Here is a 24998-nt window from a genome sequence, read left to right on the forward strand (position 1 = left end):
CCCATTCGGGGAGAATGGCGTGTTCCGTGGAGCTACTTTTCTTATGGTAGGGTTACGTTACGTTCGGAAAACATAGTTTATTTCGTTTTTTTTTCTCGATTTCCATACTCGACCGCCAATTATTACACGCAGATTCGTGATTAGGAGTTCACAATTAGTGAGTAGGCGAAATTTCATAGAAATTGGAGAGTGGTCCGGTATTGTAAACTCGTTTGGAGGGAATGTTTGACATTCGACGGTCAGGACTCAACCGTAATCCTTGACTCAAGACAGTTTGGTGTAAGGCTCTCATGGGGTATGGCATGAGGCACAGAGCTAAGGTGAAGAAAACGTGTCTTGGAAGTTACGCGGGTGATACTAGTGGATTGTTCATTTGTACTGTTTTGTCGACTTTTGTGAGTGTAACACGAATAGTGTCGAGGAGCAAGTTGTTCATGTTAAGTCCAGCTACTGTGTCGAAAAGGCTGTGTTCATTTTGACCGCTCAAATGTTAATATTGGAAGATTTAAGGTGCGTTAGATCGTTGCGATTGTGTATTCGTGCGAAGCCGTCCTTTTTGTCAGAAATGTTGTTCCCATGCAGAGACCAAAAGTATAAGGTAAGTACATATTTTTGTATTCTGTCCATATGGCAACATGCATTTTTCAGCAGGAGGTGGATGTTACTTCAACTTCTCTCTCTCCCTCCCTTACTCTCTCTCTCCCCCTCCCTAAGAATAAATTTTCAGCCATCTTCTGTATCTGTATATATAATCTCACAATTACTTGCTTATGAATATACATGTCAGCCGATATTTCTCAAGAAAGTATACACTAAGCCTTTTGTTATAACTTGAAAATAATCTCGCTACTGGTCTGATTCACTTATTGCAGAAATCCTTTGCACCCACAAAATTTTAAATCAATCAATCGAAATTCGTATAATTTTTGATATTCGTTCATGTGGTTTGCTTCGTTTGCGTTGATATCGAACAATAAAAGTTTAGTGCCAAGTATTCTACGGAGAAAAGTTAAAGGAATAGCGCCTCACGTGTTTCATGAAATGTCACTATGATACATCCTGGTAATTCATCGACAAAAATTTACATCCGAAGTTAATATATAGATTCTCAATACAATTACAAACAGGTTTTTTCACTAATCAATGTACAAAACATGCCGACAATGCAAGAAATCTACAATCTACCGTATGATACCGGTAATAACATTTGACAGTTTTAAACTTTCAACACATTTTTTGAAAAAATAATGACCACTAACCAACGGAAACTAAATAATTAGGAAATTATATAATTGTTGTACTTTTAAATATAATCAACATCTGTGGTCTATTACAACTTCTTTTATTACCGTGTGACGTAATAAAGTATGAAACTTGAAGCGGGCCAACTTCATCATACAGATTTTCAATAGTTCGTGTCAGTTTAGGCATTATTGGAAGTATACTTATTGGGCGCAAATCATTCACAATTTTAACAGGCTTGCATTTTGCGAGTGGTAAAACGATTGCCTTTTTCCATGCTTCTGGTAATGCTAAGGAATTATTTATTATGTTCGTTATGGTGTTTAGGCAGAAAGGAAGTAACAATTTTAACATGGTTAGGTTTATACCATTGTCTCCACTTGCTTTACTTCGTATCCTGCTGAATGCCTTCTTTGTGTCTTGAGGGGTGACTAGTAAATGTGAGTGAGTTTAGGGGTTTGATGGCCAAAAACTTTTTGCAATTTTTTTTTCAGCGTGCTGTGGTCAGCATCATTCTGCGAAGATCGTATAAAGTGATCGTTCATGATTTAATATGTCTTGAGGAATATCTTGAGTGGCATTTTTGCTTCCTATAAGACCATGTTTACGTAGGGTCGCCATGATTTTCGCATGTTTTATGTTCTTATCAATTGCTGTTTCGCACTATTTTTTTAGCTCTTGTTTTTAAAGTATTTATAACTAAGGAGGCTGTCATAACTGCTCTTCTGGCTGGTTAAAAATTGGTAATGGAGTCCCCCAGTGGATCATCCTTGGACCTCTTATTTTTTTCCATTTATGTAATGGACTTGCATAAAAGTCTCTCACATGCTCAGTATCACCAATATGCTGATGATACTCAGATTTACATACATACAGGGGTAAAATAATACTTGGTAAGTCTTTAGGGGGTTTCGGACCCCTGGACCCCTCTTAAATACATCCTTGCTGTTCCTCAAAGCCAGTATGATCCCAATATAATCCTTGTCTTCCCATAAGTTCAGAGGAAATTATACAACAAATGCTAAACGAGTATATTTTCATTATTTAATTTTCGTACTTAATAAGTCTTTCGAGTGTGTGTGTGGGGGGGAGGAGTTCCGGACCCCCTAAATACGTCCTTCGTGTTCCTCAAAACCCTATGATCCCAATATAATCCTTGTCTTCCAATAAGTTCAAAGGGAATTATACAACAACGTCTAAACGAATATATTTTTCATTACTTAATTTTAGTACTTGATAAATCTTTCAGGGGGTCCGGACCCCCTGGACCCCCCCTAAATAAGTCCTTGGTCAAATCATATCTCAACGCAGATATAGAAAGCCAACAAATCCCTTCGAGCCTTGTACGTACCACTTAAAGAATATTGTAGGCAGTGTGGTTAAGAAAAAAATGTGCGAAAGCCTAGTATTATCACGGTAAATGTATGGAGCCATAGTTGCTTTCAACGCAAGCAGCTCCATATCTAATAAACTGCAAAAACTAGAGAATGCATGCATGAGATTCATATACAAGCTCAAAAAAAGGAACCACATTTCAAAATACTTGCACCGTTTGAATTGGCTTAACACAAATAATTTAGCTAAATATCAGTTACTAACTTTAACACAAAGTACTAAGCAGCAACAACCTGTATATCTTTTTGAGAAACTGAATACAAATTCGAGCAGGCATCAACATGTAACGCGACGGAAAAATTTATTGTCGGTCCCACTTCATAATACAACCTACGGAAGATCGTATACCGTGTCTGCCACCAAAAAATGGAATTCCCTTCCAACCTCTCTAACATCCATCCAGTGTCATGAGCAGTTTAAAAAGAAACTAATATATCATCTACTAGCAAGGCAGCTAAACACATAATCACGAGCAACTTTTCTGTTATTTATATATATATATCCATTGTTCATTTAACTTGTTATAACTATTAGCATTCTAAATTTCATAATTTTTCTTTTCTTTTCAATTTATTATTAGTATTATTATTATTGCTATTACTGTTTCATTCATTGTTCCAGCTGACTTTATACATGTATATGTACTAAAGATGAAAGCGACGAACATGTCCATTAGTTTATACATATAATCCTTATTTCTTATTTTTATTCAAGTTGTATTTTGTATCATGCATGTCCATTAGTTTATACATATAATCCTTTTTTTTAAATTTTTTTTATTGAATTTGTATTTTTGTATTCAATGTTCATCCATCATACATGTAATCAGGATATGTTCATATATTCAATTTGTTCTTTACTTTTCTTTGTATTAATCACACAGACAAGGGTTTGTTGCAAGAGCGGCCCTCGAGGCCGAAACACGCCGACTCTAATAAAGACTATTTTATTATTATTATGTCATGAGCGACTTGTATCAGCTGGGCATGTCCTATATTGACATCGATCTTCCCATAAAAGATATATTGATAATGTGATCGTTGATATCAGTATATCGTTATTTTAGATATACATTATTGTGTTCATCGATTTCTAAAATATCCGTATTTTCGTAGTTAGATATGTCAACTCGATATTGATCTAACAAGTGAACTTTAATATCAGAAACTATACGAGTTCGCACAACCCTACTCCAATGCGTTTTCAGAAAGAGTTGAAATTAATAACCTGCTACTGAAAAAGCATCAAGGATCAATCCGATACAGACGACAGCTGGCACAAAGGAGATAAGATGAGTGTGTGTGTGTGTGTAACCGCCCTGAAGAGGGATTAGCATACGTCTGTAGCAGTGAATCACAAGGAAACAAGGATTGTAATTTTTCCGAAAATAAAATTGTGACAACAAGGAAGGTGGAAAGCGGGGGAAAAAACTACACAATATCCACTTGCGTATCACGTGCAACCTCTTCATGAAGCACTTAACGTGTAAGCTTTCTTAACTTTATCGTGAGTTCGTATAATCTGTCATAGCGGACATGTGCCGAGTGACGGATCCCCCTCCCCCACCTCACCTATTAGGTGCGACAATTAGTTATTAATTGCAAAATTGACTCGTGCGATGGGACAAAGTTTTCCACTTGATTACATCATAGTAAGTTTTCCTTTAGACGGGAGTTTTCATTTGAGGAAGTAAAAGAGCATTTTGTTAAACCAGCTTATTCAAGCATTCCTTATTACATCGTCTTAGATATTATCGTGAGGTAAGCTCTTCATGATCCATAGTAATATATTCCCTGTCATACATGAATAGATTAAAGGGTGCATAGAGCTCATTCGCCCTCACACACGTCTAAAACTAATAATAAATCATGAAGAGTAAAAAACTGTCGCCCTGGCGTCTAATATAGTATAAGCGCCCCCAAGATCCTAAGCAATGTTTTATTTATTTACTTCTTCTTTTGGATGGCGAAGTTAAGGCACAAGCCTTTTCTTACACTTAACCATCCCTACTTCACATTTTACAAATTTAGTTGAAATATCTAACAGTTTGCGAAATATAAAACATCAAAATACCAAAGAAAATAAAAAACACAAAAATACACATATATGCTGTAAGATACGTAAAAAATGCACATACAGCATGAACACACACACAACAAAAATACTTAAAATACAGAAAAGTCGGTCGGTGTTTGTCCTACAAATTTAGATCAAGAAAGGTTTCATTTTATTTTCTCTCCTTGTTTTCAGTACTGGTAAGTTGCCTTCTGAAGATGCTTTCTTAATTTTGATTTGAAATTGTCGAGAGAAGAAGAGTTTCTTATGTTGTTATATTCCTGCTCAATGTAAGCGTCATCGATAGAGCTGGGCAACCACCGCTCTTGTGTATGTTGTACTTTAAGGGTGTTTCTGCATGTTGTGCACAAGGGATAATTTTAAAGCATGTCGTTTCGAAAGTAGGTAATCTGAAATTAAAGGTTATAAAAGAAAAAGTGGTTCCAAACCAGGCGCGTCGTTAGTGGGAGAGACATGGAGATTCGTTCTCCCAATTATCTGGAAAAAATGTATTAAGTATAGGCTATAAGAGATACAGCATGGCCCCACCATCGAATAACTACAAGTAACGACGTACAGAAAAAAGTGGTTTGTTTGGTATTACCAAAAAAAGTTTGATTGAACTCTTTGGATGATTTTCATTCCAAATCTAAATTTATTTGAAGTTACGAAATCATTTTGTTTCGGAAACAGGCACGTAGCCAGGGGGAGCCCCACCCGAAATTCTACGAATAAATAATTTAAATAGTGTATAGTGGTAATTAATTTTACTTCAATTAAACATCTTGTATAATACTAAGAAATTCATCTTCAGGGCTTCTACTCGGAGTAGACTACGTATAGACTATACGTAAGAAATAGACCCATTTATTTCAAGCTTCGCTAACGAAATAAGTTCGATTCTGTCCTCTTCATGACGTCATAGCGCGCACAGGATCATGGGGGAAAAATTTCGGAACCTCTGGAATGACCTACCTAATAAAGGTACCTTGACTCTCACCGATTACCACCGATGCCGATGTTGGAGAATTGTATAATGAAAATTTGATCAAAATATTGATTAATATTAGTATTCCACTCCGATTGTATGCATCCATTTACCAACATTTTCACTTTAAAATATTCAAGAATTACATTAGAATATTATTTACATGTTATGTTATCACAAAATTCAGTGTTTTAACACAAAAGTGGTAAAAATATAAAGGAACTCGAATTTTTCATAATTTCCAGCTTAGTGTCGCGCGGCATTTTAGCCAGCCCCGTGAAATACCAAAATGCCGGAAAAGTATCGGTCGGTATCCATAAATAAATTGATACTTTCCGATACCGGTACCACCGGTATCGGCCGATACCGATGCACAGGGGCGCCGACTTGTCAAAATTATTGGGGGGGGCTCTGATCACTGAAACAAATTAATGAATGACTCACTCCCTCGCTTTTTTAAGTTTTGGCTTCAGTGTTCGGAATCTCGTAAAAGCCCATGAATTCCTCCAAAATATTAAATAAAAATTTTCATTTACAGTTCGAATGCAAAATGTCAATTGTTCACGGATGGATATGTCACAAGTTTCGTCAACCATAATAGCAAAATATTCCCGACTTTTAATATCTGCTTCCACGAAGCGCAAAACAGATCTCCCTAATATATATCAATGATCTCGTTCTGAATGTCATGTGAGAGCCATTTGTAGCCCGAACTCTCCTAGTTCATGCACATCTTCTTTTGAAACTCTTTTTAGTAAAAATGTTAACAATACTCATAATTATATACTTAGTATATAGTAATAAGTCATGTTTCGCTGTCTCTGGTCATAGCCCCCCAAAGTTGATGGTTTAGCGGTCTCGGGCCCCAAAGTTGATGGTCTAGAACATTTCAAATGTGTATTTAAAGTTAAGTTGGTGTGGCACAATTCAGAGTAAACTTTACAAGAGAAGCAAAATAATACATTAGATTCTCTTAAGCAAAATTATTTGGGTGCCTCTGCCCCCACATCGATAACATTGGGGGGCTCGAGCCCCCCCCCCCAAAGCTTCATGAGTCTGCGCCTATGCCGATGCATCATTATCGGCTCAGCTCTAATTCCAACGATTAACAAGGCAAGTTAGTTAATATTAGCTGCACGGTCACGCGAATAGAGATGAATAACTCCAGGGGTAAATCATTATGAAGTATATTGTAGCATTTTTGTTCACTGATACAAGCTGAGGGTGGGGTAGAGAAGCTTACCCTTGAATCATATTCTGACGAGGGATGAAAAGACTGAAAGCACTTAGTCTCCGATTTTTAGTGGCGTCATTGTGCAGGATTGCAGTTTGTTGCGTTCAAGTTTCAACACGATACCCCAACTCACTCCTAATATGAATCACCCTTCACATTCGGAACCTCATCAGTAGGGAGACAAATTTGTGGTAAATAAAAACTGAGGAGAGCGGTAAATAAAATATTAGATCAGCGGTATATACCAGCGGTGGAAAAAAAAATTGGCACACACTTTTTCATTATGAGAGGAAACAACATACAAAAGATGTATAAATTGATAAACAACTACTTTTTTTTATACTGTACACATACACAAGTACTTAGCTGTCCAACCAAAAAGAAAACATCAACACAAAATCACTTCATTTCTAAATTTCATATATCAAGTGATTTATTCATTGTATGTATTTAAAGGATATCCTTGCTGTCCAACAAATAAAATAATCACTACTGCACATACACAAACACATGTTGAAAATCACATGATGATAAACAAAATTCATTCATGACTGAACACAAATGACACCATTGTTTCCTTTGATGTGCGGGAACAGACAAATCTTATCGCTGCTACAGCTAGCAAGTTCAATGAAACTGGAAGTTGAGTAGACATTCGGGGGAAGAACGGAATGCAGCTTGACAGGGAGCGAAGTTTTCGAACTGAGATTATGTGTATGGGAAATCCCAATTTGCAGCGTCTTCCTGATGTGATCGAAGATAAAACGTTCTTCAGCTGCAAGTGGTAGGAAACTTTAGGCAAACGTTTCGTTACAAATCGACAGTTTGCGCGCACAACCTCGATTGCCGGTTTTTGCGTGTTTTCTACTTAATTTGATGATATTTCACGGTTATTTCGCGAAGAAGCGTTAATTTCGTGGAAAAGCACACATTTCGCATTACTTCGCGAATGAATCTCATGCATATTTCATGAATGGGGGTGTAGTTACGTGCAGAATGTTCAAAATTGCATCTTTTTTTCACATTTCGCGATTTCGCGCATCACGAAAATTCAATGTCCCTACTCATCAGTATGTTTATATGTATGCCCACATTACTAGTCCCTGTAAGCAGTTAGTTCCTGGATGTCGTGCTCATTCATGGGACTGTGAAATATAAGCAAAGAAAAACTTCGAGTGACGTTTGGGCTAAATTTATTACCTATTGCAAGAGGAAACTTATCCAGCAAACAAAGAGTGTGGGGACTGGAGGAAATATTTCTCGCGAGACTTGTTACATTTATTATATTCGTAAATATTACGTAACAATACCACATATTTCGAGTTAAGGGCATGCCGGACAGTCTCCGTCCGGCTTTTCCCTCCGAGTCAGTTTTGCCAACTTAGCTCTCTTGGAGCCAGATCTGGCTCTTTCGTGCACTCGTTTGCCTATGAACTGGGGCGCCCGCCCCGTGCCTCACTATGATATCATCACTGGTTTCGGCCAACATAGACCAACTTTTGCCATGATTATACATTTTGCACGTGACGTGATATTGTTATATTGGCTGCGTCGCCCCACCCCCTCTTATATCCCCAGCTACTTTTTTTTATAGCGCCGTGTTGACGTAAAATTGGCATACTATTGTTATCAGGGAATCCTTTATTTTCGATATCGTACGACCATGAAATGGATGATGCCGCCGGATCTAGATTGTGAAAACTAACAATAAATTGTCATCAATTTAGAGTTAACGGTAATAGCAATGACAAGGACAACTAACATTACTCTAGGAAGCACTTCGTAATTCTATCTCCTTGAAAGTCAGTTTTAACTCCTCAACTTAAAAGTTTGTTTATGTACTAGTTGGAGTATTAATCACCTCACTTCTACTCCAGTTTCGAAAGAAACTTTATTCTGATGTTGAAAGGCGTCCAAATAACTTTTCTACATTCTGTCTCGGGAATCTGTGAGTGCCGACCTCCGTAGCGGAATGGTTATCACAGCGCGTACGACACCAGGGGCCCGGTGTTCGAATCCCGGCCTGCGCATGAGTGTTCTTTATGAGCGTCTCTTCGCCAATTTCATCATATCACTCGTCTTCGCGATTAGCCAAAAGCGGCAGAAAAGTGAAATAAAAAGAACTCAAATCAATCAGTGGGGATCCAGTGGAGCAAGGCGGCGAATGACGATAGAGAAGGGGAGAAGGCGAGTGGGCGGAGCAAAAGCAGTGTGAGCTGCTGCAAACTGCCGATAGCTGCAGTCGTGTTGCCCCCATTTCTTCTCGTGCATTCGTTGGTCGGGCTGTCTCGAGTTCCTACATGCACAGAGGACTCGTTTTCGTGCGCTTGCTCCACGGACTCGTGGGACAGAGTATAAGCGTCATGGTTTTTACTGTCCGCGGATTATTTACATCCAGGGTTGATAAAGACCCAGGAACCCATAAATTCTAATGAGTTTTATTGGGTTACACAACAGGACCGGACGGAATCTTCTTTCTCGCACAATTTAAATTCAGTCCAAGTCGCGTATTGTTTCATTTCAATACGGAACTTGGACCGGATTTAAACTCCTTCGGAAAAATGTTCCTGGACCGTATTTAAATTCATCTGGAAAAAATGTTCCTGGACCGTATTTAAATTCATCTGGAAAAAGGTTCCTGGACTGTATTTAAATTCATCTGGAAAAAATGTTCCTGGACCGTATTTAAATTCATCTGGAAAAAAGGTTCCTGGACCGTATTTAAATTCATCTGGAAAAAATGTTCCTGGACCGTATTTAAATTCATCTCGAAAAAATGTTCCTGGACCGTATTTAAATTCATCTGGAAAAAGGTTCCTGGACCGTATTTAAATTCATCTGGAAAAAGGTTCCTGGACCGTATTTAAATTCATCTGGAAAAAGGTTCCTGGACCGTATTTAAATTCATCTGGAAAAAATGTTCCTGGACCGTATTTAAATTCATCTGGAAAAAGGTTCCTGGACCGTATTTAAATTCATCTGGAAAAAATGTTCCTGGACCGTATTTAAATTCATCTGGAAAAAATGTTCCTGGACCGTATTTAAATTCATCTCAAAAAAATGTTCCTGGACCGTATTTAAATTCATCTGGAAAAAATGTTCCTGGACCGTATTTAAATTCATCTCGAAAAAATGTTCCTGGACCGTATTTAAATTCATCTGGAAAAAATGTTCCTGGACCGTATTTAAATTCATCTCGAAAAAATGTTCCTGGACAGTTTTTAAATTCATCTCGAAAAAATGTTCCTGGACCGTATTTAAATTCATCTCGAAAAAATGTTCCTGGACCGTTTTTAAATTCATCTCGAAAAAATGTTCCTGGACCGTATTTAAATTCATCTGGAAAAAAGGTTCCTGGACCGTATTTAAATTCATCTGGAAAAAGGTTCCTGGACCGTATTTAAATTCATCTGGAAAAAATGTTCCTGGACCGTATTTAAATTCATCTGGAAAAAGGTTCCTGGACTGTATTTAAATTCATCTGGAAAAAATGTTCCTGGACCGTATTTAAATTCATCTGGAAAAAGGTTCCTGGACCGTATTTAAATTCATCTCGAAAAAATGTTCCTGGACCGTCTTTAAATTCATCTGGAAAAAGGTTCCTGGACTGTATTTAAATTCATCTGGAAAAAATGTTCCTGGACCGTATTTAAATTCATCTGGAAAAAGGTTCCTGGACCGTATTTAAATTCATCTGGAAAAAATGTTCCTGGACCGTATTTAAATTCATCTGGAAAAAGGTTGCTGGACTGTATTTAAATTCATCTGGAAAAAATGTTTCTGGACCGTATTTAAATTCATCTGGAAAAAATGTTCCTGGACCGTATTTAAATGCATCTCGAAAAAATGTTCCTGGACCGTTTTTAAATTCATCTCGAAAAAATGTTCCTGGACCGTATTTAAATTCATCTCGAAAAAATGTTCCTGGACCGTATTTAAATTCATCTGGAAAAAAGGTTCCTGGACCGTATTTAAATTCATCTGGAAAAAGGTTCCTGGACCGTATTTAAATTCATCTGGAAAAAGGTTCCTGGAACGTATCTAAATTCATCTGGAAAAAATGTTCCTGGACCGTATTTAAATTCATCTGGAAAAAGGTTCCTGGACCGTATTTAAATTCATCTGGAAAAAGGTTCCTGGACCGTATTTAAATTCATCTGGAAAAAATGTTCCTGGACCGTATTTAAATTCATCTGGAAAAAGGTTCCTGGACCGTATTTAAATTCATCTGGAAAAAAGGTTCCTGGACCGTATTTAAATTCATCTGGAAAAAGGTTCCTGGACCGTATTTAAATTCATCTGGAAAAAATGTTCCTGGACCGTATTTAAATTCATCTGGAAAAAGGTTCCTGGACCGTATTTAAATTCATCTGGAAAAAGGTTCCTGGACCGTATTTAAATTCATCTGGAAAAAGGTTCCTGGACCGTATTTAAATTCATCTGGAAAAAATGTTCCTGGACCGTATTTAAATTCATCTGGAAAAAGGTTCCTGGACCGTATTTAAATTCATCTGGAAAAAGGTTCCTGGACCGTATTTAAATTCATCTGGAAAAAATGTTCCTGGACCGTATTTAAATTCATCTGGAAAAAGGTTCCTGGACCGTATTTAAATTCATCTGGAAAAAGGTTCCTGGACCGTATTTAAATTCATCTGGAAAAAATGTTCCTGGACCGTATTTAAATTCATCTGGAAAAAGGTTCCTGGACCGTATTTAAATTCATCTGGAAAAAAGGTTCCTGGACCGTATTTAAATTCATCTGGAAAAAGGTTCCTGGACCGTATTTAAATTCATCTGGAAAAAATGTTCCTGGACCGTATTTAAATTCATCTGGAAAAAGGTTCCTGGACCGTATTTAAATTCATCTGGAAAAAGGTTCCTGGACCGTATTTAAATTCATCTGGAAAAAATGTTCCTGGACCGTATTTAAATTCATCTGGAAAAAGGTTCCTGGACCGTATTTAAATTCATCTGGAAAAAAGGTTCCTGGACCGTATTTAAATTCATCTGGAAAAAGGTTCCTGGACCGTATTTAAATTCATCTGGAAAAAATGTTCCTGGACCGTATTTAAATTCATCTGGAAAAAGGTTCCTGGACCGTATTTAAATTCATCTGGAAAAAATGTTCCTGGACCGTATTTAAATTCATCTGGAAAAAGGTTCCTGGACCGTATTTAAATTCATCTGGAAAAAGGTTCCTGGAACGTATCTAAATTCATCTGGAAAAAATGTTCCTGGACCGTATTTAAATTCATCTGGAAAAAATGTTCCTGGACCGTATCTAAATTCATCTGGAAAAAATGTTCCTGGACCGTATTTAAATTCATCTGGAAAAAAAGTTCCTGGACCGTATTTAAATTCATCTGGAAAAAATGTTCCTGGACCGTATTTAAATTCATCTGGAAAAAAGGTTCCTGGACCGTATTTAAATTCATCTGGAAAAAATGTTCCTGGACCGTTTTTAAATTCATCTCGAAAAAATGTTCCTGGACCGTATTTAAATTCATCTCGAAAAAATGTTCCTGGACCCTATTTAAATTCATCTGGAAAAAAGGTTCCTGGACCGTATTTAAATTCATCTGGAAAAAAGGTTCCTGGACCGTATTTAAATTCATCTGGAAAAAGGTTCCTGGACCGTATTTAAATTCATCTGGAAAAAATGTTCCTGGACCGTATTTAAATTCATCTGGAAAAAGGTTCCTGGACCGTATTTAAATTCATCTGGAAAAAATGTTCCTGGACCGTATTTAAATTCATCTGGAAAAAGGTTCCTGGACCGTATTTAAATTCATCTGGAAAAAAGGTTCCTGGACCGTATTTAAATTCATCTGGAAAAAAGTTACTGGACCGTATTTAAATTCATCTGGAAAAAATGTTCCTGGACCGTATTTAAATTCATCTGGAAAAAGGTTCCTGGACCGTATTTAAATTCATCTGGAAAAAGGTTCCTGGACCGTATTTAAATTCATCTGGAAAAAATGTTCCTGGACCGTATTTAAATTCATCTGGAAAATGGTTCCTGGACCGTATTTAAATTCATCTGGAAAAAAGGCTCCTGGACCGTATTTAAATTCATCTGGAAAAAGGTTCCTGGACCGTATTTAAATTCATCTGGAAAAAATGTTCCTGGACCGTATTTAAACTCATCTGGAAAAAGGTTCCTGGACCGTATTTAAATTCATCTGGAAAAAATGTTCCTGGACCGTATTTAAATTCATCTGGAAAAAGGTTCCTGGACCGTATTTAAATTCATCTGGAAAAAGGTTCCTGGACCGTATTTAAATTCATCTGGAAAAAGGTTCCTGGAACGTATCTAAATTCATCTGGAAAAAAATGTTCCTGGACCGTATTTAAATACATCTGGAAAAAATGTTGCTGGACCGTATTTAAATTCATCTGGAAAAAATGTTCCTGGACCGTATTTAAATTCATCTGGAAAAAATGTTCCTGGAACGTATTTAAATTCATCTGGAAAAAATGTTCCTGGACCGTATTTAAATTCATCTGGAAAAAATGTTCCTGGAACGTATTTAAATTCATCTGGAAAAAATGTTCCTGGACCGTATTTAAATTCATCTGGAAAAAGGTTCCTGGACCGTATTTAAATTCATCTGGAAAAAATGTTCCTGGACCGTATTTAAATTCATCTGGAAAAAGGTTCCTGGACCGTATTTAAATTCATCTGGAAAAAGGTTCCTGGACCGTATTTAAATTCATCTGGAAAAAATGTTCCTGGACCGTATTTAAATTCATCTGGAAAAAGGTTCCTGGACCGTATTTAAATTCATCTGGAAAAAAGGTTCCTGGACCGTATTTAAATTCATCTGGAAAAAGGTTCCTGGACCGTATTTAAATTCATCTGGAAAAAATGTTCCTGGACCGTATTTAAATTCATCTGGAAAAAGGTTCCTGGACCGTATTTAAATTCATCTGGAAAAAATGTTCCTGGACCGTATTTAAATTCATCTGGAAAAAGGTTCCTGGACCGTATTTAAATTCATCTGGAAAAAAGGTTCCTGGACCGTATTTAAATTCATCTGGAAAAAGGTTCCTGGACCGTATTTAAATTCATCTGGAAAAAATGTTCCTGGACCGTATTTAAATTCATCTGGAACAAAGGTTCCTGGACCGTATTTAAATTCATCTGGAAAAAGGTTCCTGGACCGTATTTAAATTCATCTGGAAAAAGGTTCCTGGACCGTATTTAAATTCATCTGGAAAAAATGTTCCTGGACCGTATTTAAATTCATCTGGAAAAAGGTTCCTGGACCGTATTTAAATTCATCTGGAAAAAAGTTTCCTGGACCGTATTTAAATTCATCTGGAAAAAGGTTCCTGCACCGTATTTAAATTCATCTGGAAAAAATGTTCCTGGACCGTATTTAAATTCATCTGGAAAAAGGTTCCTGGACCGTATTTAAATTCATCTGGAAAAAATGTTCCTGGACCGTATTTAAATTCATCTGGAAAAAGGTTCCTGGACCGTATTTAAATTCATCTGGAAAAAGGTTCCTGGACCGTATTTAAATTCATCTGGAAAAAGGTTCCTGGAACGTATCTAAATTCATCTGGAAAAAATGTTCCTGGACCGTATTTAAATTCATCTGGAAAAAATGTTCCTGGACCGTATTTAAATTCATCTGGAAAAAGGTTCCTGGACCGTATCTAAATTCATCTGGAAAAAGGTTCCTGGAACGTATCTAAATTCATCTGGAAAAAATGTTCCTGGACCGTATTTAAATTCATCTGGAAAAAATGTTCCTGGACCGTATTTAAATTCATCTGGAAAAAATGTTCCTGGACCGTATTTAAATTCATCTGGAAAAAATGTTCCTGGACCGTATTTAAATTCATCTGGAAAAAGGTTCCTGGACCGTATTTAAATTCATCTGGAAAAAGGTTCCTGGACCGTATTTAAATTCATCTGGAAAAATGTTCCTGGACCGTATTTAAATTCATCTGGAAAAAGGTTCCTGGACCGTATTTAAATTCATCTGGAAAAAATGTTCCTGGACCGTATTTAAATTCATCTGGAAAAAGGTTCCTGGACCGTATTTAAATTCATCTGGAAAAAGGTTCCTGGACCGTATTTAAATTCATCTGGAAAAAAGGTTCCTGGACCGTATTTAAATTCATCTGGAAAAAATGTTCCTGGACCGTATTTAAATTCATCTGGAAAAAAGGTTCCTGGACCGTATTTAAATTCATCTGGAAAAAATGTTCCTGGACCGTTTTTAAATTCATCTCGAAAAAATGTTCCTGGACCGTATTTAAATTCATCTCGAAAAAATGTTCCTGGACCGTATTTAAATTCATCTGGAAAAAAGGTTCCTGGACCGTATTTAAATTCATCTGGAAAAAAGGTTCCTGGACCGTATTTAAATTCATCTGGAAAAAAGGTTCCTGGACCGTATTTAAATTCATCTGGAAAAAGGTTCCTGGACCGTATTTAAATTCATCTGGAAAAAATGTTCCTGGACCGTATTTAAATTCATCTGGAAAAAGGTTCCTGGACCGTATTTAAATTCATCTGGAAAAAGGTTCCTGGACCGTATTTAAATTCATCTGGAAAAAATGTTCCTGGACCGTATTTAAATTCATCTGGAAAAAGGTTCCTGGACCGTATTTAAATTCATCTGGAAAAAAGGTTCCTGGACCGTATTTAAATTCATCTGGAAAAAGGTTCCTGGACCGTATTTAAATTCATCTGGAAAAAATGTTCCTGGACCGTATTTAAATTCATCTGGAAAAAATGTTCCTGGACCGTATTTAAATTCATCTGGAAAAAGGTTCCTGGACCGTATTTAAATTCATCTGGAAAAAGGTTCCTGGACCGTATTTAAATTCACCTAGAAAAAATGTTCCTGGACCGTATTTAAATTCACCTAGAAAAAAGGTTCCTGGACCGTATTTAAATTCATCTGGAAAAAGGTTCCTGGACCGTATTTAAATTCATCTGGAAAAAGGTTCCTGGACCGTATTTAAATTCATCTGGAAAAAATGTTCCTGGACCGTATTTAAATTCATCTGGAAAAAGGTTCCTGGACCGTATTTAAATTCATCTGGAAAAAATGTTCCTGGACCGTATTTAAATTCATCTGGAAAAAGGTTCCTGGACCGTATTTAAATTCATCTGGAAAAAGGTTCCTGGACCGTATTTAAATTCATCTGGAAAAAGGTTCCTGGAACGTATCTAAATTCATCTGGAAAAAATGTTCCTGGACCGTATTTAAATTCATCTGGAAAAAATGTTCCTGGACCGTATTTAAATTCATCTGGAAAAAATGTTCCTGGACCGTATTTAAATTCATCTGGAAAAAATGTTCCTGGACCGTATTTAAATTCATCTGGAAAAAATGTTCCTGGACCGTATTTAAATTCATCTGGAAAAAATGTTCCTGGACCGTATTTAAATTCATCTGGAAAAAAGGTTCCTGGACCGTATTTAAATTCATCTGGAAAAAGGTTCCTGGACCGTATTTAAATTCATCTGGAAAAAAGGTTCCTGGACCGTATTTAAATTCATCAGCAAAAAGGTTCCTGGACCGTATTTAAATTCATCTGGAAAAAGGTTCCTGGACCGTATTTAAATTCATCTGGAAAAAGGTTCCTGGACCGTATTTAAATTCATCTGGAAAAAGGTACCTGGACCGTATTTAAATTCATCTGGAAAAAGGTTCCTGGACCGTATTTAAATTCATCCGAAAAAAAAATGTTCCTGGACCGTATTTAAATTCATCTGGAAAAAGGTTCCTGGACCGTATTTAAATTCATCTGAAAAAAATGTTCCTGGACCGTATTTAAATTCATCTCGAAAAAATGTTCCTGGACCGTATTTAAATTCATCTCGAAAAAATGTTCCTGGACCGTATTTAAATTCATCTGGAAAAAATGTTCCTGGACCGTATTTAAATTCATCTGGAAAAAGGTGCCTGGACCGTATTTAAATTCAACTGGAAAAAAGGTTCCTGGACCGTATTTAAATTCATCTGGAAAAAGGTTCCTGGACCGTATTTAAATTCATCTGGAAAAAATGTTCCTGGACCGTATTTAAATTCATCTGGAAAAAGGTTCCTGGACCGTATTTAAATTCATCTGGAAAAAATGTTCCTGGACCGTATTTAAATTCATCTGGAAAAAGGTTCTTGGACCGTATTTAAATTCATCTGGAAAAAGGTTCCTGGACCGTATTTAAATTCATCTGGAAAAAGGTTCCTGGAACGTATCTAAATTCATCTGGAAAAAATGTTCCTGGACCGTATTTAAATTCATCTGGAAAAAATGTTCCTGGACCGTATTTAAATTCATCTGGAAAAAGGTTCCTGGACCGTATTTAAATTCATCTGGAAAAAAGGTTCCTGGACCGTATTTAAATTCATCTGGAAAAAGGTTCCTGGACCGTATTTAAATTCATCTGGAAAAATGTTCCTGGACCGTATTTAAATTCATCTGGAAAAAGGTTCCTGGACCGTATTTAAATTCATCTGGAAAAAGGTTCCTGGACCGTATTTAAATTCATCTGGAAAAAATGTTCCTGGACCGTATTTAAATTCATCTGGAAAAAGGTTCCTGGACCGTATTTAAATTCATCTGGAAAAAAGGTTCCTGGACCGTATTTAAATTCATCTGGAAAAAGGTTCCTGGACCGTATTTAAATTCATCTGGAAAAAGGTTCCTGGACCGTATTTAAATTCATCTGGAAAAAGGTTCCTGGACCGTATTTAAATTCATCTGGAAAAAATGTTCCTGGACCGTATTTAAATTCATCTGGAAAAAGGTTCCTGGACCGTATTTAAATTCATCTGGAAAAAGGTTCCTGGACCGTATCTAAATTCATCTGGAAAAAGGTTCCTGGAACGTATCTAAATTCATCTGGAAAAAATGTTCCTGGAACGTATTTAAATTCATCTGGAAAAAATGTTCCTGGACCGTATTTAAATTCATCTGGAAAAAATGTTCCTGGACCGTATTTAAATTCATCTGGAAAAAATGTTCCTGGACCGTATTTAAATTCATCTGGAAAAAATGTTCCTGGACCGTATTTAAATTCATCTGGAAAAAAGGTTCCTGGACCGTATTTAAATTCATCTGGAAAAATGTTCCTGGACCGTATTTAAATTCATCTGGAAAAAAGGTTCCTGGACCGTATTTAAATTCATCAGGAAAAAGGTTCCTGGACCGTATTTAAATTCATCTGGAAAAAGGTTCCTGGACCGTATTTAAATTCATCTCGAAAAAATGTACCTGGACCGTATTTAAATTCATCTGGAAAAAGGTTCCTGGACCGTATTTAAATTCATCCGAAAAAAATGTTCCTGGACCGTATTTAAATTCATCTGGAAAAAGGTTCCTGGTCCGTATTTAAATTCATCTGAAAAAAAAAAATGTTCCTGGACCGTATTTAAATTCATCTCGAAAAAATGTTCCTGGACCGTATTTAAATTCATCTCGAAAAAATGTTCCTGGACCGTATTTAAATTCATCTCGAAAAAATGTTCCTGGACCGTATTTAAATTCATCTCGAAAAAATGTTCCTGGACCGTATTTAAATTCATCTGGAAAAAGGTTCCTGGACTGTATTTAAATTCATCTGGAAAAAATGTTCCTGGACCGTATTTAAATTCATCTGGAAAAAAGGTTCCTGGACCGTATTTAAATTCATCTGGAAAAAAGGTTCCTGGACCGTATTTAAATTCATCTGGAAAAAAGGTTCCTGGACCGTATTTAAATTCATCTGGAAAAAAGGTTCCTGGACCGTATATAAATTCATCTGGAAAAAGGTTCCTGGACCGTATTTAAATTCATCTGGAAAAAGGTTCCTGGACCGTATTTAAATTCATCCGAAAAAAAATGTTCCTGGACCGTATTTAAATTCATCTGGAAAAATGTTCCTAGACCGTATTAGTAGTGTATATTAGCCGTTTCAACGCAGTACTTGGTACGAGCCCTTTTTTTCCCTCTTTTTTTATCAATCGAATATCAGTTTTTGACATATTTTGACAATTTTTTGTCGATGTTTTAGCGTTTAGCGATGTTTTAGTGAAATTTCCCTTTTTTCCCACCTCGTACTTGGTACGAATGCCACGATCTTAGGTGATATAACTTAACCTATCCTTTTTTTCTTACGATTTTTTTTTACGATCTTCAGTGATATAACTTAACCTATCATTTTTTTTTATTTGCGCACCGAACTAACTTACATTGGACTCCGCGTTTGTTTTAATATTTCAGTTGAGAACATGAAGACTATACCTGTGGAAATATTTCTAATGTTTGCTACTAGATGTCACCACCGGCGACTTGGACGCAGTGTTGCCACGCTATGAGTGAACAATTTCGCTTCCCAAGGGGCAAAATTTCCCTTTCTAGACCATTCTTTTCCCTTCACCTAAGCAAATAACATAATAGAATAATAATTAGTTGTGGTAGTAAACTTAGTAGATTTTTTTTTAGTATGTGGCAAATTTTTTTTCACGAATATTTTAAAACTCCTCTGTGACCCTCTCGTTCTTCACGTCGTACGCGAAGGACTTTCTCTGCGATCAGGATGACGCTGCACACGGTATCCTCGGGCAACGGACTGTTGAACTCTCAAACGATCTTGATGTTAGTTCGATTGTTCGAACAGGTTTCCCCTCAAAAATTTACATCGTAAAAAGCTACGCTCTTGTTTTAGGCACTTGCCTTAGGGGTGAGTTGTTGTAATGTTCTCTTCCCCTCTTCTCTTGTGAAAGGCTATGCTGTTGTTTTAGGCACTTGTCTTAGGGTGAGTTGTTGTACTTTATTGCCCGAAATATAGCTCGGTGACCCCCAAACAGATTTTTCCTAAGTCTTACCGTTTCCAAGATAACCCCACTTCCGGTCGCCATTTTCGATTTCCGAACATAGGTTCTATTCATACTTTTTCTCACGTATAAGTGTACGTGATGAATCCCCAAACAGATTTTTCCTAAGTCTTACCGTTTCCAAGATAACCCCACTTCCGGTCGCCATTTTGGATTTCCGAGCATAGGTTCTATTCATATTTTAGTTACATATAGGCGTACGTGATGAATCCGCAAACAGATTTCTCCTAAGTCTTACAGTTTCCAAGATAACCCCACTTCCGGTCGCCATTTTCGATTTCCAAACATAGGTTCTATTCATACTTTTTTCACGTATAGGTGTACGTGATGAATCCGCAGACGGATTTTTCCTAAGTCTTACCGTTTCCAAGATAACCCCACTTCCGGTCGCCATTTTGGATTTCCGATCATAGGTTCTATTCTTACTTTTTCTCACATATAGGTGTACATGATGAATCACCAAACAGATTTTTCCTAAGTCATGAATTGGAGGGTTCTATGACAACCTATATTAATTCTCGTAAGAGAACAGAAAACACAAAAAAACCAAAAAAAAAACAATACTGTGGTCACTACAACAAATAGTCTTCTTCAACCCCAATCCAACAACCCAAAAATCATCATCCTAACTAGAACCATGTAACTATCTGCCATCTGTTAGAGGTTTTGTGAACTAAGTGGTGCTTTGTTTGTGTGTAAAAAAAAATGCAATGCTTTTTGCACTTGGTTATCATCACCTAACATGTTATTAATTGTTTTTTTTAAAATTAATTACAACTGAAAACTAATAATTAATATTATCTAAAGTTACTAATTAATATTATACAAGTAATTGATATATTTTTTTTGTTCTTGTTGCTAGTGTAGGGTAATTATAGTTGTTGCAAAATATAGCTCTCGCGTATGACAGTTTCTGAGTTTTGTTGGGTATATAAGAACAATTATACACAACCTTTTTCGGTTCTCCTCCGTAGCCGTGCGTGTTAAGGCGTTCACTCGTTCTTGTCATTGTTCGTTCTACGTGTGGCCTATAGGTTCGAACCCGGTCGTGGTCAAAAGTTTTTCAGCGTGTCTAGGACTCTTTAACAGTGTGTATATTTACTTCTCTGTGTTGAGTCTACGGATTCTGAACGGGGTTGTTTAATGTATATGTTGTTCTTGATATATATATATATGGTGTTCATGTATGTATCCAAAGCACATTGGAAACAATATTCGATCATTAGCTGCGTTCAACCACTGCTGCGGAGGAGTGACCACCCCCTGTCCCCGGGGGTTCCCCACTTGTCCCTGGACCCCTGTCCCCGTGGTCCTATCCCTGTCCCCGGACTCGTGTTCCCGGGATCCTATCCCTGTCCCCGGGCTCGTGTTCCCGGGGTCCTATCCCTGTTAGGTTAAGTTGTCTAATGTTAGGTTAAGTTGTCTAATGAACAAGTTAGGTTAAGTTGTCTAATGTCTATGTCCGGGCTCGTGTTCCCGGTTAAGTTAGGTTAAGTTGTCTAATGGCTATGTCTATGTGTAATATCTATGTCCATGTCTCTGTCTTTCCAGGTTTTTTTTTGTCCTATGTCTGTTTGTCAAAAATTCGAGATATTTGCAATTTAACGCTGGATTTAGAAAATTTTCGATTGATGAAAAAAAAATTGGTTCCATGACGACCTATGTTTATTTTGGTATGGGAGGACAGAGGACACCGAGACTCGACCGACACACTAAACCCGACCTCTCTACGACTATTCGTTCAAAAGTTACGAGTGATCCAAGTTTTGGGGGGTTGGGCTAACTTCTTACCCCTTGGCCCCAGGACCACCAAACTTGGTACACGTATTCTCCACCTCCAAAGTCGACAGGGAGGGTAGCTTCGCTACCGGGATGGGGGTGTTTTTCGAGTTATTTTTTCGATAACTCTTACCATTTTCGAGATATTTGCAATTTAAGATTTTTTTAACGCTGGACTTAGAAAATTTTCGGAACATTTTTTTTTGTTCCATGACGACCTATGTTTATTTTGGTATGGGAGGACAGAGGACACCTAGACTCGACCGACACACTAAACCCAACCTCTCTACGCGTACTCTACGTCACCAAAAAAGGTTAAAGGTTCCAAATGACAATAGTTAGAGTTTCTCCAATCTAGTAAAGTGGATTAGTTGAAATCTCCAAGGCGTATTTTGCATTTTTTTTTTCAAATATGAACACGTTAAAACTGAACTGTCTCAGATTTTGAGTTTTGTAATCACCCCGAGAAATTCTATATAAAATAACATACCTGGAAATTATATTCACGTTAAGTTGAATTTTGATTTTTTGTAATCACCCCGAGAAATTCTATATAAAATAACATACCTGGAAATTATATTCACGTTAAGTTGAATTTTGATTTTTTGTAATCACCCCGAGAAATTCTATATAAAATAACATACCTGGAAATTATATTCATGTTAAGTTGAATTTTGATTTTTTGTAATCACCCCGAGAAATTCTATATAAAATAACATACCTGGAAATTATATTCACGTTAAGTTGAATTTTGATTTTTTGTAATCACCCCGAGAAATTCTATATAAAATAACATACCTGGAAATTATATTCACGTTAAGTTGAATTTTGATTTTTTTGTAATCACCCCGAGAAATTCTATATAAAATAACATACCTGGAAATTATATTCAGAGTAGATTGAATTCTTGAGTTTTGTATTCACACCCAAGAAATTCTATATAAATAACATACCTGAAATTCTATTCACAGTAGATTGAATTCTTGAGTTTTGTATTCACACCCAAGAAATTCTATATAAATAACATACCTGAAATTCTATTCACAGTAGATTGAATTCTTGAGTTTTGTATTCGCAACCAAAAAGATTCTATATAAAATAACATACCTGAAAATTGTATCGCTATATACTAGACTTTTTGGTTTGTGTGATCTGAGAAAGCATAATGGAATCCACCAGTTTGATCGAATGTGTTACTTGCGAAAAATTAATATCTAAAACTAATATTAGCAAGCACAGGGCAAGATGTAGCGAAACAGGTTCGAGAATTAATCGTTCGTTACCTTCTAAGCCTTGTGCTCGATGCGGAAAAATGATCAGCATTACAAATTTAAGTAAACACCTGAAAATTTGCAAACCATCGACCGAAGAAGGAACATTGAAAAGAAAAATCGATGATCCAGGAACCGAAGCTTCCACTTCCAAGCAAATTAAATTATCTAATGAATGCAAACCAATTAGATCTGCATTTAACGACCAACTCCAGGATTTCTCATTTAAGTCGGAACCAGGCCGTGACATTCTAAGTTTCTTGGACGAAACAAAAACATCTGTACTAAATATTTTGAAAGATAAACTTGAAAACAACTCTATAAAAGTATATGTTGTTCTGTTTTCTTAATACGAGAAAGTTGATGGCACAACGAGTATTTTTATCATCGTACAAGAAACCAGACACTTTATTTTGCTGACGTCGAAAATTTGGACAACTTCTATTATAAAGTTTCCAACGAGCTGGTTAAGAAACATGACGATTTCGAGGCTAAAGGGTCGGGATGGTCTCTGTGTGGAAGTCCTCACACGTTAACTATTTACGTGAACCAATTCTCGCCTCTTCGCGCTTCCAGCTACGTTCCTCTTCCACCGAACATTCAACACAAGAGGGCTGTGTTAAATATACAGAACAGCGATAAAAAGTGTTTCCTTTGGTGTATATTGGCTGCACTGCATCCTGTTCATTGGTCAAATCATCCAGAACAGGTTTCTAATTACAAACAATACGAGACCGACTTTCGAAGTGTAATGTCTGACATTGAATACCCGGTGACATTGTCGGATATAACAAAGTTCGAAAATCGTGCAGGAAAACGCATCGCTATTAATGTATATTCCTTCACGTCAGATAAATATCTCGTGCATCCCGTCAGGATAAGCGATATCGACGATGACGATGCTTGTGTAATAAATCTCCTTCTCATTTCCAACGAGGATGTCTATCATTACACGCTAATTCGTTCAATGTCTCGATTACTAGGAAGCCAAACAACCAAGCATGAACATTGCATCGAAGTTTGCCCAAGGTGTTTGACCACGTTCGACGATCAAAAACAACTCAATTATCGAAAATACACCGGACGTCAAATTGCTATCGATAAACTTGCCGAACATAAAATTTATTGCGGTGACAACAGACCGACTAGAATGTTGATGCCCGAAACGAACGAAGTCGAAGAATTCAAAATGCACAAGGCATTGTTGGAACATCCCGCAATCATCGTCGCAGATTTCGAGTCTTTCCTGAAACCACTCTCCTACTGCGAACCGGATCCTGAAATTTCCTCCACAACGCCGTACCAGCTTCATCAACCTAATAGTTTCGGCTATGTTGTTGTGCGACGTGATAAAATAAATGAAGCATATATATACCAAATGTAATCGAACACTTCCTGGAAAAAATGGTGGAGGAGGTTGAGGTAATTGGTAGCGTACTGCTTACATCAAAACCGATGGCACCTTTAACTGAAAATGAACTCCAAAATTACAATTCCACTGAGGTGTGTCCGGTATGTGATCAAAGTTTCACTGATGAGAACAAAAAAATATTCCACCACGATCATTTCAGCCGATACTACATAGGTGGAATTTGCAACACGTGCAATCTTAAAATCCAGAAACCTAAATTCATCCCCATATTCTTTCACAACGGAAGCGGATATGATTTACACCACCTGGTGAGACATCTTGGCTACGATCCGAAACGTATAGGTGTCTTGGCCGAGAATGAAGAACGCTACATTAGTCTCAGCAAGCAAGTGTCGATTCCGGGAACGAAAAATACAATCGAGATGCGCTTCCTGGATTCGTATAGATTTCTCTCTGCAAGTCTGGATGCTTTAGCGAACAAACTCACCGACGATCAATTTAAAGTAACTAGAGCTAGTTTTCCCAACGTAGACATAGAACTCGTTAGACGTAAAGGGGTTTATCCTTACGAATATGTTAGTGATGGTTCTAAATTTAACGACGACGCTCTTCCATTTCCAAGAGAATTTTACAGCAGACTCAGAGAGAAAGGAATCACGGACGAAGAATACCAACACGCGCAACTCATGTGGGAGAAATTAGAATGTAGGACACTCGGAGACTACCACGACGCATACTTAAAATTAGACGTGACGATACTCGCGGATGTTTTTCAAGCGTTCAGGAAAACGGCAACGAATATTTATAAATTAGATCC

The 24998-nt window shown here is 37.0% G+C and overlaps 1 protein-coding gene across 1 annotated transcript in view; it reads left to right on the forward strand.

Annotated features, from left to right (window-relative positions):
- Window positions 1-234: 234 nt before the first annotated feature.
- LOC146003999 (uncharacterized) overlaps window positions 235-24998 on the forward strand; it is a 133049-nt gene continuing 108285 nt past the window's right edge. The window contains exon 1 of the mRNA XM_083142548.1: window positions 235-598. Coding sequence (XP_082998674.1) covers window positions 488-598 — 111 coding nt within the window. The 5' untranslated portion in view covers window positions 235-487. The remainder of the gene's footprint in view (window positions 599-24998) is intronic.

This window comes from Lepisma saccharinum, chromosome 21 (assembly GCF_977018435.1).
Source record: "Lepisma saccharinum chromosome 21, izLepSacc3.1, whole genome shotgun sequence".
NCBI lineage: Eukaryota > Metazoa > Arthropoda > Insecta > Zygentoma > Lepismatidae > Lepisma > Lepisma saccharinum.